Here is a 12835-nt window from a genome sequence, read left to right as displayed (position 1 = left end):
CCACCTCCCCATCACAGACCCCTCAGTGCAGACTGACCCTCCCAGCACACACTGCTCAGTACAGACCCTTCCACCTCCTCATCATAGACCCCTCAGTGCAGACTGACCCTCCCAGCACACACTGCTCAGTACAGTCCCTTCCACCTCCCCATCACAGACCCCTCAGTGCAGACTGACCCTCCCAGCACACACTGCTCAGTACAGACCCTTCCACCTCCCCATCACAGACCCCTCAGTGCAGACTGACCCTCCCAGCACACACTGCTCAGTACAGACCCTTCCACCTCCCCATCACAGACCCCTCAGTGCAGACTGACCCCCTGGAATAGATCCCTCTGCACAGATCAATCACCTCAACACAGACCATATCGGTCCACCCAGAAAAAATGGACCCCTGTAGTACAGACCTCTCAGATTGGAAAAGCTGCTCCCCCCTCCCCCCCAGCACGGACCCCTCAACACAAGCCTCCCACCCAGCACAAACTTACTTCCCCCAGTACAGACCCCTCTGCACAGACTGACACCCCCAGCATAGGTCCATCCCCTCAGCACAGACCAACCCCCCAGCACAGGACTGAAGTTGTTATGTTGTTGCAGATTATTACCAATGAAAAGTTGTCTTACTTTTCCAGTAAAATTAAATGTGAAACCTGATTGCTGCTGGCAATTTTGTGTTTATTTCCTTTATTCCGGTTTTAATGGATTAACTCAATTATGTTGTATTACACATCCACATTGCATGCCAATCAATAATTGAGCAAAGTTAAATGATGAACTGAGACAAAAGTGGGAGTGGGTACCTCCAAAAGGTGCCAAATGTGGCAACGGAGGGGGGGAGGAGGCAGATAAGCAGAGCTTGCTCTTTGGGTTGGCTCTGCTTTAATGTATAGCTTTTGTATAATTACACATTTGTATTACATATTTATATTGTTTTTTGTTTTGCTTTTAAATGTTTACTGTTGTTTAATTAGTGAAAACCACATTTATTGATAAAATTGTAATTGTATTAGTCATTCAGGTGCTTTCAGACCTGCTATGTTTTTAAGACCATACATTTGTCATTATTTTGTTTGTTTTTAAGGCTTCATATTCTCAAAGATCACTTCACGTACTCACTATATGCAAATGTGTGCCGTTCACTTTTTGAAAAGGACAAGCTTCTTTTTTCATTCTGTTTAACAGTAAATCTTCTTAAGCATGAAAAACTGGTAAGAACTGTTTGAACCTTTCGTAAAAGCATTTACCTTTTATAAATCTTTATATTTCCAGAGCAAAAATTTGATGGCGCCCCAAAAAAATAACAAATGATCTGTATAACAAAATAAGATGGCAAACTTTAGCACTATCAGGAGGTTTTAGCCTAATCAGTACAACTAAGCATTTATGCAGAGCAGGGCACTGAAAATTGCTTGGTGCCCGCACCTTATACCTCTCACCAACTTTGTTTTTCAGTTTTGACATATTCACATGGGAACACACATGGTCCTGCATGTTCTGATTTTTACAGCATATTTATTTCAATGGGCTGCCAAACATACTAGAACGTGAAAAGTAGGGCTTCTACTTGTTTTTAAAATTGTGCTGCACCAAATTGTATGGTACTACGATATCATGCCATTTGATAGCCACCTTGTATTGGAAGATCCGTTTGGGGTGCCATTAACAATTGCAAGGGCAGAATTTTCACATGCACAGATCGTGCCTTTCCTGCACAATGTTCTGGTTGGCTGATACTGCCATACGCCATGCATAAACGTATAGTCTTAAGTTAAATAGTCTGGCCCATGATTTCACTATCTATTGTACATTCTGAAAGGCCTCCTAAGAAAGCAATGTCATTGTTCTAGGTTAATGAGGAAGAATGGATGTTTTTGCTGACTGGAGGCATAGGGCTGGACAATCCACACTCCAATCCATGTACCTGGCTACCCCAAAAGTCCTGGGATGAAATATGCCGTTTGGATTCCCTACCGAAATTTAAAGGCATTCGCAAGGATTTTATGAGGCTTAAAGATGGTTGGAAATCTGTATATGATAGTTTGGTAAGTGAACACCTTTACATTAGAATACATTTGTAGTGTACACTGTAGAATTTCTAAGAAGCAGTCATTTTGAAAACATAGGTGCAATAGAGTTGTCTTCCTACGATGCTTTTTTCAAATATATCTGTTATTCATCCTTTAGAAGGTGACAATATGGATATTGTTTGTGTGCTTATAAGGATCAGAAGTGCTCATTATTTCTCAAATATTAGCATTGCATACCCTACTATTTGTTAAATTAATACAAACTATGTTGAAATCGGTCTTGCAAAGACCAGTTGATGTATGGCTACCCTAATGTAGAAAAAAAAGGATTCCGGTACTGTGGTACTGTTTGAAGTCCCATTTTCTAAAAAAAAGTCTCCAAATGAAGATAAACTAGAGTTTTACTTTCTCATCAGAAAAACATTCAGATATTTTATATGGCGAGGGATCGAAAAAGGATGGAAAATCATCCTTGGAATGAAAAAAAATAGTTTTTGTCAGTTTCCAGATAAAAAAGGTCCTAGAGTCAGCTTAGTTAACATGTCTAGATTTTTCCAAGGCCAGTTAAAAGGTTTAGCCAACAAGCTTTGAATCCTGAAGATTGCTTAGTTAAGCAATAGGGGATATTGGCTTTCCATTGTTTAGTTAAGAAACCTTTTTTCAGAGCTAAATGCTTTATCACGTGAGGTAGTAAAGGCAAAAACAATAATATTATTACACAAATGACTGAATGATTTACTTGCAATTAATAACATATATATGTTTTAATTATGGCTGTGCAAATTAACTTTTAATTAATCGATTAATCTTTAATTTTTTTGATCGATCAAAATCTTTTTGATCGATTAAAATTCTTTTGATTGGTACTCACCTCTCCGCCGGCTTCTGGGCCTTCAAAGAGTTCCGTCGGAGATCCGGTAACGTCACAGACACTGGCGGGGCTTGCCGTTTCCATCTGAAGGGCTCCTTTGCTGTGCCTTCATATCTGTATGCCGGCGGGACCTTACTATCTGCCACCCGCAAGGGCTGTTACACTTCCCTGTATCACTTCCCTCTATCAACCTGGGATTCTACAACCATCCACTGGGAGTTGTGATAGTTCCCTTCATGGGACATCTACATGCCGACGGACTGATGTTAACCTCTCCTCATCTGGATTCAGCAGTGGCATCGTTGTACACATTTTTATACCAGTATCATACTTGGCTACATGTTTTTATGACTGCTTTTGGTACCGTTTGGTATTACTCGCACCATTTTTACAGTTTATGTAGCTACATCGATTTTATCTTCAGTGCAATATTTATTTGGTTACCTACTTGAAGACTATAAAAGTGTTTTAATACTATTCCCATCGAGTGATGCCTTTGTGTGTTTTTTGTATCCTGCTATCCATTTTTCCAGTGGTTGGTGACTGCACTGGGAAACAGCCTGCAAGGAGATCAGCTAAAAGTAGTTGGATCTGTATGTGCGTTATAATTAATCAAAATTAGTCGATTAATCGATTTTTAAAAAAAACGATTAATCGAACAGAAAAATTTTGATCAGTAACAGCCCTAGTTTTAATACCTAAAGCCTAATGTAAAGACAAGGGACTGCATTCCATCATTTTCTCCAACAATCTTTGTTCAGTCAGATAATATATTTAGCAAGTCCCCACCTTGAGACTACACTTCTAATGTGTTTCACCCTTCCAAGCTTAAGCCCCATACACACAGGCTGAATATTTGGTGGAAACCGGCCGACACTCGGCCCCTGTGTACTAACATCTAATTTCTAGTTAAGGATCTCCTTTCGAGCTCTTCAGTTTTTTTTTTCGGTCAGCCCACTGGGTTGAACAAAAAAAACTGATAGTGTTTACTTGGCTTTTGTCACAGAGTTAATGGAGGGTCAGGGTAATTTTTTTTAAATATACTAACCAGTTAAACACATCAGCTTTTAAAAGAGACATACAAAAAAATCACAATATAGAAGGCTCAATACTTTTGAACCGTTATGATCATTTACAGTTCATATCAGCAGATGTTTTATCCCTTTATATAGATACTATAAAATCAAGTACAAACACTTCATTAAGCATCATTTTTATAATATGAAATACAAGTTCATAATGTTTCTTCTTCTTACATTATTAACCAATATCAATAGGCAATTTCTCAATAATAAAAAAAAAAAAAACACTCCTCTATATTGGAAAAATACAGACCAAACTTGTACTGTTCTATTTAATATCATTTACTAGTGGGCTCCAAACCCCTTTCAGACAAAAATGAATATTAATTAAATTGCCCCTAAATATAGACTATAAGGGGCAAGAACAGAAAAAAATATGTGGGGGGAGGGGAAGAGAAAGGGAAAGGTGGGAAGGGGAAAGGTGGAAAGGGGGGGGGGGGGGCGGAGAGGGGAAGATGTTACGGTAAAAAAGAAAAATGGGAAAAGGTAGAGGATATACTAAAGCAGTGAGTCACATCCCACTCAAAAGTGATTTCCATAGAAATACATATATTTAACTTAAATATCCAGAATACCACTCAACTACTTAAAAGAGAGAAACAATCACTTCTTTCAACTGGACAATCAACTATTTCTATAATTTGGATCCATGTTGTTCAACAAAATGTCCCTCACCCAGCCACACAATATCTTGTCAACTTACCAAAATATTGTTTTTTTACATATAGTATCTCACAAGTAAGTACACCCCTCCACATTTTTGTAATTATTTTATTATATCTTTTCATGTAACAACACTGAAGAAATTACACTTTGCTACAAGGTAAAGTAGTGAGTGTACAGCTTGTATAACAGTGTAAATTTGCTGACCCCTCAAAATAACTCAACACATAACCATTAATGTGTAAACCGCTGGCAACAAAAGTGAATACACCTCTAAGTGAAAAATTTCCAAATTGGGCCAAATTAGTAATTTTCCCTCCCCGGTGTCATGTGACACGTTAGTGTTACAAGGTATCAGGTGTGAATGGGGAGCAGGTGTGTTAAGTTTGGTGTTATCACTGTCACACTCTCATACTGGTCACTGGAAGTTCAACATGGCACCTCATGGCAATCAACTCTCTAAGGATCTGAAAAAAAGAATTATTGCTCTACATAAAGATGGCCTAGGCTATAAGAAGATTGGCAAGACCCTAAAACTGAGCTGCAGCACGGTGGCCAAGACCATACAGCAGTTTAACAGGACAGGTTCCACTCAGCCTTGCCATGATCGACCAAAGAGTTTGAGTGCATGTGCTCAGCATCATATCCAGAGGACTTTGGGAAATAGACGTATGAGTGCTGCCAGCATTGCTGCAGAGGTTAGAGGGGGGGGGGGGGTCAGCCTGTCAGTGCTCAGACCAAATGCCGCACACTGCATCAAATTGGTCTGCATGGCTGTCGTCCCAGAAAGAAGCCTCTTCTAAAGATGATGCACAAGAAAGCCCACAGTTTGCTGAAGACAAGCAGACTAAGGAGATGGATTACTGGAACCATGTCCTGTGGTCTGATGAGACCAAGATAAACTTATTTGGTTCAGATGGTGTCAAGCGTGTGTGACGGCAACCAGGTGAGGAGTACAAAGACACATGTACACAACAAAAAACAGAATTGCCCATGGGACCTTTAAAGAGTAAGGCCTCTTTCACATTGGCGGACCGTTCAGGTCCGCCCGTCAGTTTTTTTGGCGGACCTGAACGGACACTCCATGGCGTTTGCCATCCGTCCTGGCGGATTGAATGAGATCTAATGAAAACGGACCATTTTCGTCCGATCTCTCCATAGGAATCAGCGACGCTCGACAGGCCACTCCCCGCTCAGTGAGCAGAGACGGACCTGTCATCCGCCGGCTCAGTGGAGATGAACGGAGAGATCTCCCGCTAAGCTGGCAGACTTCGCTGCAATGGATATGCCCAGTGTGGAAGGGGCCTAACACCTCAAACATGCAGAGTAAATTTGTTAACAATTTATTAACAAACATTTAAAAAAAAAACATCTAATGCTGGTGAATCGAGCTTATTATACACCTAAACGTCTGTTCAACTTTGGGAGAAGAACAGATGACAAATGCCCTAGATGCCAGGGGACTGGAGACCTAGTACACATGGTGTGGCGATGCCCAAAGTTGTTTCGCTATTGGGAGGGAGTAGTAAATGTCATAGGGGAGACATTTGGTGTACCTCTGGAGGCAGAAGCCACACTATGTGTACTAGGATATAGAAGGGAACGGAATGAGAAGAAAAGCACCACAGTAGTATTACTGAGATGTCTGTTCCAAGCAAGGAAATTAATAATGTTAAGATGGCAGGCGACAACACCTCCAACAATAAGGGAATGGGTGGGAGCAGTAAATGAGACGATATGTAAAGAAAGAGCAGTCTATACAAAAAGAGGTAACCTTAAGGAGTTTGAGGAGATGTGGAGACCTTGGTTGGAAGAGAAGGACCTGCCCCTCTAGTGGGTAAGAAATATAACTGGGATGAGGTAGAAATAAAATAACTCTTAAAAATAAAGCCAGACATGTGTCATTTAGGAAAGTTGGGGCCGGCTTTGAAACCTCACCAGGGGAGAGAGAAAAATGGGGGGAGGGCCCAGGTATATAAAGTTAAGAACGAAAATATTAGGTACCAACCACACCGTGAATAGGTATAAGAACAGTCCCCTGTAATGGGGATGATCTGAGCATTTTATCTTTTTCTCTTTTTTTCTTTTTTTCTTTTCTTTTTCTTCCTTTCTACTGGATGTTGTTTCCCTTTCCCTTCATATAAATAAGATAATCAATGTATATTCTTAACTTTTATAACAGTTGTATCGTACACTAAGATTAAGTAACAAATAAGAAATGATGTTGGTTCTTGGAACTTTTTTGATATGAAAGATTTGTTTAAATAATCAAATATGTATAAGGAAAAAAAGACAAATAAAGAATGAAAATAAAAAAAAAAAAAAAAAAAACTTACAGTAGGTGCACGCGATATTGTGTCAATCTCGCTCCCTTTCTCGGCGAGATTGACCACCTACGAGCCCCATCGCGGCTTGCCGCGATAGAGACAAAGCCGTCATAGAAGCGACGGGAGATCCGACTTGGATTCCCGCCAATTCTACACGTGTGCAGCGTTTGTTATGAATCCTGAGGGGGAAGTCCCCGCCGGATTTTAAATAAAAATCCGGCATGGGCTTCCCCCTCAGGAGCATACCGGGCCCTTAGGTCTGTTATGGGTTGTAAGGAGAGCCCCCCTACGCCGAAAAAACGGTGTAGGGGGTCCCCCTACAATCCATACCAGACCCGTATCCAAAGCACGCTACCCAGCCGGCCAGGAAAGGAGTGGGGACGAGCGAGCGGTCCCCCTCTCCTGAGCCGTACCAGGCTGCATGCCCTCAACATGGGGGGGTTGGGTGCTCTGGGGCAGGGGGGCGCACTGCGGGCCCACCTAACCCCAGAGCACCCTGTCCCCATGTTGATGAGGACAGGGCCCCTTCCCGACAACCCTGGCCGTTGGTTGTCGGGGTATGCGGGCGGGAGGCTTATCGGAATCTGGGAGCCCCCTTTAATAAGGGGGCCCCCAGATACCGGCCCCCCACCCTAAGTGAATGGATATGGGGTACATCGTACCCCTACCCATTCACCTGGAGGAAAAATGTTAAAGTCAATAAACACAACACATGTGATACCTACCCACGTGGGTAGGTATCACATGGGTAGGTACAGAGCATGATGGGACTGTGAGGCCTATATAGGTCCGATGCAAGCCGCGCACCCGTCATTTCAGCGAAAAGAGCCGGCGTGTCAACACCGGGAGAAGAGAAGAAGATGACGTCACAGCCCGGAAGAAGAAGAATACGTCACAGCACGGAAGAAGAAGATAGACGTTCAGCGCTGAAAGAGAAGTCACCGGACAGCTGGAGGAAGAACCGGGGTGCGCCGAGTCAACAGCGGAGAGCGGCGAACATAGCAGAAGACCCCCGGAGAGTGAAGAAGACCCCCGGATAGCCGAAGAAGACCCCCCCGGATAGCGGAAGAAGAAGCACACCACCCCCCGCCGAAGACGTCGGAGGAAACCCGCCGAGGAGTGGGCGCTTTTATAAAAGCGACCCCCCCCGGCGGGGGAAGAGAACCGGACGGCGGCAAAGAGCGGCCCCCACCCGAAGACGTCAAAGAAGAAGCCCCCCCTGGTAAAAAGAGCTAAAGAAGACAGGGGGCGGCCTCCGGAGCAGACTAATAAATTATTTTAAAAACTCTTGTGTTGTGTTTATTGACTTTAACATTTTTCCTCCAGGTGAATGGGTAGGGGTACGATGTACCCCATATCCATTCACTTAGGGTGGGGGGCCGGTATCTGGGGCCTCCCGCCCGCATACCCCGACAACCAACGGCCAGGGTTGTCGGGAAGGGGCCCTGTCCTCATCAACATGGGGACAGGGTGCTCTGGGTGGGGGGGGCCCGCAGTGCGCCCCCCTGCCCCAGAGCACCCAACCCCCCATGTTGAGGGCATGCAGCCTGGTACGGCTCAGGAGGGGGGGGGCGCTCGCTCGTCCCCACTCCTTTCCTGGCCGGCCGGGTAGCGTGCTTTGGATACGGGTCTGGTATGGATTGTAGGGGGACCCCCTACGCCGTTTTTTTCGGCGTAGGGGGGGCTCTCCTTACAACCCATAACAGACCTAAGGGCCCGGTATGCTCCTGAGGGGGGAACCCATGCCGGATTTTTATTTAAAATCCGGCGGGGACTTCCCCCTCAGGATTCATAACAAACGCCGCACATGTGTAGAATTGGCGGGAATCCAAGTCGGATCTCCCGTCGCTTCTATGACGCGCTTGCTGGAATGTGCTGTCACCATTCAAGCGAGTGCGAGATGTCGGCACCCTGTCGCCGAGAATCAGCGCGATGCTGTCGTGCTAAAAACACATTCTCGGCGGCAGGTACTGTAATACAGAAGAAAAAATATGATAAACATCAAAACATTAATGATATTGCGTTCATATGATAAACCATGTTTGAGGTGTTTCTCTTTAAAAGTCCCATGGGAAATTCAGTTTTTTGTTGTGCTCATACTATTGGGGACTGAGTATCACCTCCACCCACCTCACACCAGCTCTTTATTTCTTTGTAAAATACACAGACACATGTGTCTTGCCTATAGTGAAGCATGGTGGTGGGAGTGTCATGGTCTGGGGCTGCATGAGTGCTGCCATTACTGGGGAGATACAGTTTATTGAGGGAACCATGAATGCCAATATGTACTGTGACATATTGAAGCAAAGCATGATTCCCTCCCTTCAGAGACTGGGCCGCAGAGCAGTATTCCAACATGATAATGACACACCTCCAAGATGACCACTGCCTTAGGGCTCTTTCACACGGAGCGGATCCGTATTGATCCGTCCCGTGTGTGTCCGTCTGCTCAGCGGGGATTCATCCGATCCGTTCCGCCAGACGGAAGAAAAATAGGGTTTTCTTCCGTCTGAAAAAGCAGATCTTTGCGGAGGCGGATCTTTACGGACGTTAGCGGATGCTCATCCGCTAACGTCCACAATCCCATAGGGATGCATTGTGAGTCCGTAAACTGACGTGTAAAAAACGGACCGTTCGTCCGCCCGTGTGAAAGGGCCCTTAAAGGTGAGGGTAAGATGCTGAGGGTAAAGGTGATGGACTGACCAAGCATGTCTCCAGACCTAAACCCTATTCATCTGTGGGGCATCCTCAAACGCAAAGTGGAGGAGCGCAAGGTCTCTAACATCCACCAGCTCTGTGATGTCATCATGGAGGAGCGGAAGAGGATTCCAGTGGCAACCTGTGAAGCTCTGGTGAACTCCATGCCCAAGAGGGTTAAGGCAGTGCTGGAAAATAATGGTCGCTACACAAAATATTGACACTTTGGGCCCAATTTGGACATTTTCAATTAGGGATGTACTCACTTTTATTGCCAGCAGTTTATTAATGGCTGTGTGTTCAGTTATTTTGAGGGGACAGCAAGTTATACAAGCTGTACACTCACTACTTCAGTGTTGTCACATGAAAAGATATAATAAAATATTTACAAGAATGTGAGGGGTGTACTCACTTTTGTGAGATACTTTTATCTCCCATGAAATTACATTTATTTCATATTTTGTTTGGCAGTTTACCAGCTGCTTAATCTCACATAAGTTACCATTAGTGTATGATTGAATTGTGTGTAAATCACTCAGAAAACAATAACTGGAACAGTGGAATGTGCCACACCTAAACATATTAAGGTAACAAACCCAGAGGCTAACAGAGTCAATTTAGACACGGAGAATTGATCCAACAGCCTTTGGGGAAAAGCATTAGCCACACCATTTCACCTGCAAAACAGCTTACTATAAATATCTCTACTAGTTGCACTTTAACTCGGGCGTAAAAAAAATCAGCATAGGTCGCTTAACCCCTTCATGCCTAAGCCATTTTTTTTACACTTGTTGCTTAAAAGTTAAAATTTTTATTTTTAGCTAGAAAATTACTTACAAACTCCAAACATTATATATATATATATATATATATATATATATATATATATATATATATATATATATATATATATATATATATATATATATATATATATATATATATATATAAATAAAATCTTTTGTATAATGTGAAAGATGATGTTATGCTGAGTAAAAAAATACCTAATATGTCCTGCTTAAATACTGCGCACACTTGTGGAATGGCGACAAACGGTACTTAAAAATCTCCATAGGCGACGCTAAAAGTTTTTTCTACGGGTTACCAGTTTAGCGTTTCAGAGGAGTAGTGTGCCATAATTGGATTGCTCTCGCTCTAACGATCGCGGCAACTCACATGTTTGGTTTGAACACATTTGCGGGCATAAAAAAAAAAATTTGTTTGTGTTTTTATTAATTAAATGGTAAACTTGCTACCCTTAGGCCTCGTACACACGACCGAGTTACTCGTCGGGCGAAACACATCATTTTCCTCGTCGAGTTCCTTGTTAGGCTTGTTAAGGAACTCGACAAGCTTGCTTTGCGTACACACAGTCAAGACAAAATCTCCTCGTTCTCAAACATGGTGACTACAACACATAAAATGGCAGGGGAAGTTCGATTCCACTTGAACAACTCTTGGGGCTGCTTTTGCTAATCTCATGTGTTTGCGTGTTAAGTAAAAGTTTGGTAAGAGACTATTTGCACTTTTCAGTCTGTTACAGCTTTAAAAATGTGTTCTCTCCATTACAAATGCTACTTTTACTCCCGTCTCATACTTTATTATGAGCAAGCGCAGGTTCCTTAGCATACACACGCTTAAGTTTCTCGTCGGAAACCAGCCCGACGAGGAACTCGATGAGCCAATTTGACTCCCGTCGAGGAAAAAGAGAACTTGCTCTCTTTTTGGCTCGACGAGTTCCTCGACAGTTTCCTCGATGAAAAATGTACACACGACCAGTTTCCTCGGCAAAAAAACTCTCCCACCAAGTTTCTTAATGGATTCTGCCGAGGAAACTGGTCGTGCGTACGAGGCCTTAGAAGGCACTGCTTTTTGTCTCTTTCTGTGTTCCAGAGTCTCTTCTAACTTTTGAGCTGGCAGCCTTCCAGCATATTGTTTTCCCTACACAGACTTTTTGATTTATATGGACTTGTTTTATTGCCCAGTTCAGTACCCTACCCCCCATACCCATCTGTTAGTAATATATAGCCATATCCAGAGTGTGCCATATTACCCCACTGTTTGTGCAATATACAATACTTCTCAAATGATGAAAATGAGAAACTAATCTAGTTATTCTTAATGTAAATATAGTTTTTATGTTAATATTATTTATTAAAGTTTAAATATGCATACAGTATGTCTTATTCCTACATGTTGGTATATTCTTGATATTAGGCGTCTATATATATCTCTTTAAAAATTGAAAATGGGTGCTATCTAGCTCTGACTCTGGATGTATTGCCTCAATAAAAGTCATTTGAGTTTTGTGTAGAAAAGTTGCTGCTTCACTTTAGCGTGACTGAACTACGTGTCCAGAAATGTCTAAAATTATCAGCAAGAAATTGAAAAAGAAATATCAGCGTCATCATTTCTCACAAACATTGCTTAATATAAAGATGCTTACAGAGCCTTGACAAGATTGCAAGTCAGCTACCGGATCCACTTTTAACTTTGAGATGATATTGTTAGATGAGCAGAAAATAGACAACAGTAGCACTGTCACTGACAGAAGGCAAATACATATCATTTCAAGAAGCTGTTTGGCTATATCAGCATCTGATAAACATTGGGTTGATATGCCTGGCTCAATTGCTAGTCTTGAAGATAAGCATAAGGGGAAAAAAGTGAATTACCATGATAAACACTTTAAGTTGAAGCACTGCTTTTTTGAGAGAAGAGCAGTATCAGTGTACAATGTGGCTGCAGGCAGTGATTACAATTGCAGTAAAAAAACTAGAGCATAGCAAAAGGATATAATGAAGTGTGAGCAAATCCATATATATAACCTAATATTATAGAGCCAATTATCCTATGCATACAACTGTTTTAATCTGTTATGCTTGCTCAGCACCTGCTGTTAAGTTGTTACTCCATAAGGAGAGACCAACACTGGATCTAATATAGATCTGTGTGGTCACTGTTTTCTCTGAGTTCATTCAAGTTTCACCCTGTGTTGAGTCCTGCTATAAACATGGACCAGTATAGAGGCATGGGAGATGGGAGGGAGTGGGCTATAGCTGGACTTTCCCAGCAACTAACTTGTGTATGTCCCACAAAACATGTAAAGGAATATTGAATATTGTTGATCCCCTATTGCCACGTACACACGATCCGGCTTTTGCCCGC

At 42.6% G+C, this 12835-nt stretch overlaps 1 protein-coding gene across 1 annotated transcript in view; it reads left to right on the top strand.

Annotated features, from left to right (window-relative positions):
- Positions 1 to 12835, top strand: part of DNAH7 (dynein axonemal heavy chain 7) — a 438794-nt gene that overhangs the window by 335010 nt on the left and 90949 nt on the right. The window contains exons 51-52 of the mRNA XM_040357086.1: positions 1082 to 1208; positions 1848 to 2042. Coding sequence (XP_040213020.1) covers positions 1082 to 1208; positions 1848 to 2042 — 322 coding nt within the window. The remainder of the gene's footprint in view (positions 1 to 1081; positions 1209 to 1847; positions 2043 to 12835) is intronic.

This window comes from Rana temporaria, chromosome 6 (assembly GCF_905171775.1).
Source record: "Rana temporaria chromosome 6, aRanTem1.1, whole genome shotgun sequence".
Taxonomy (NCBI): Eukaryota; Metazoa; Chordata; class Amphibia; order Anura; family Ranidae; genus Rana; species Rana temporaria.
This window is presented reverse-complemented; position numbering and strand designations above follow the sequence as displayed.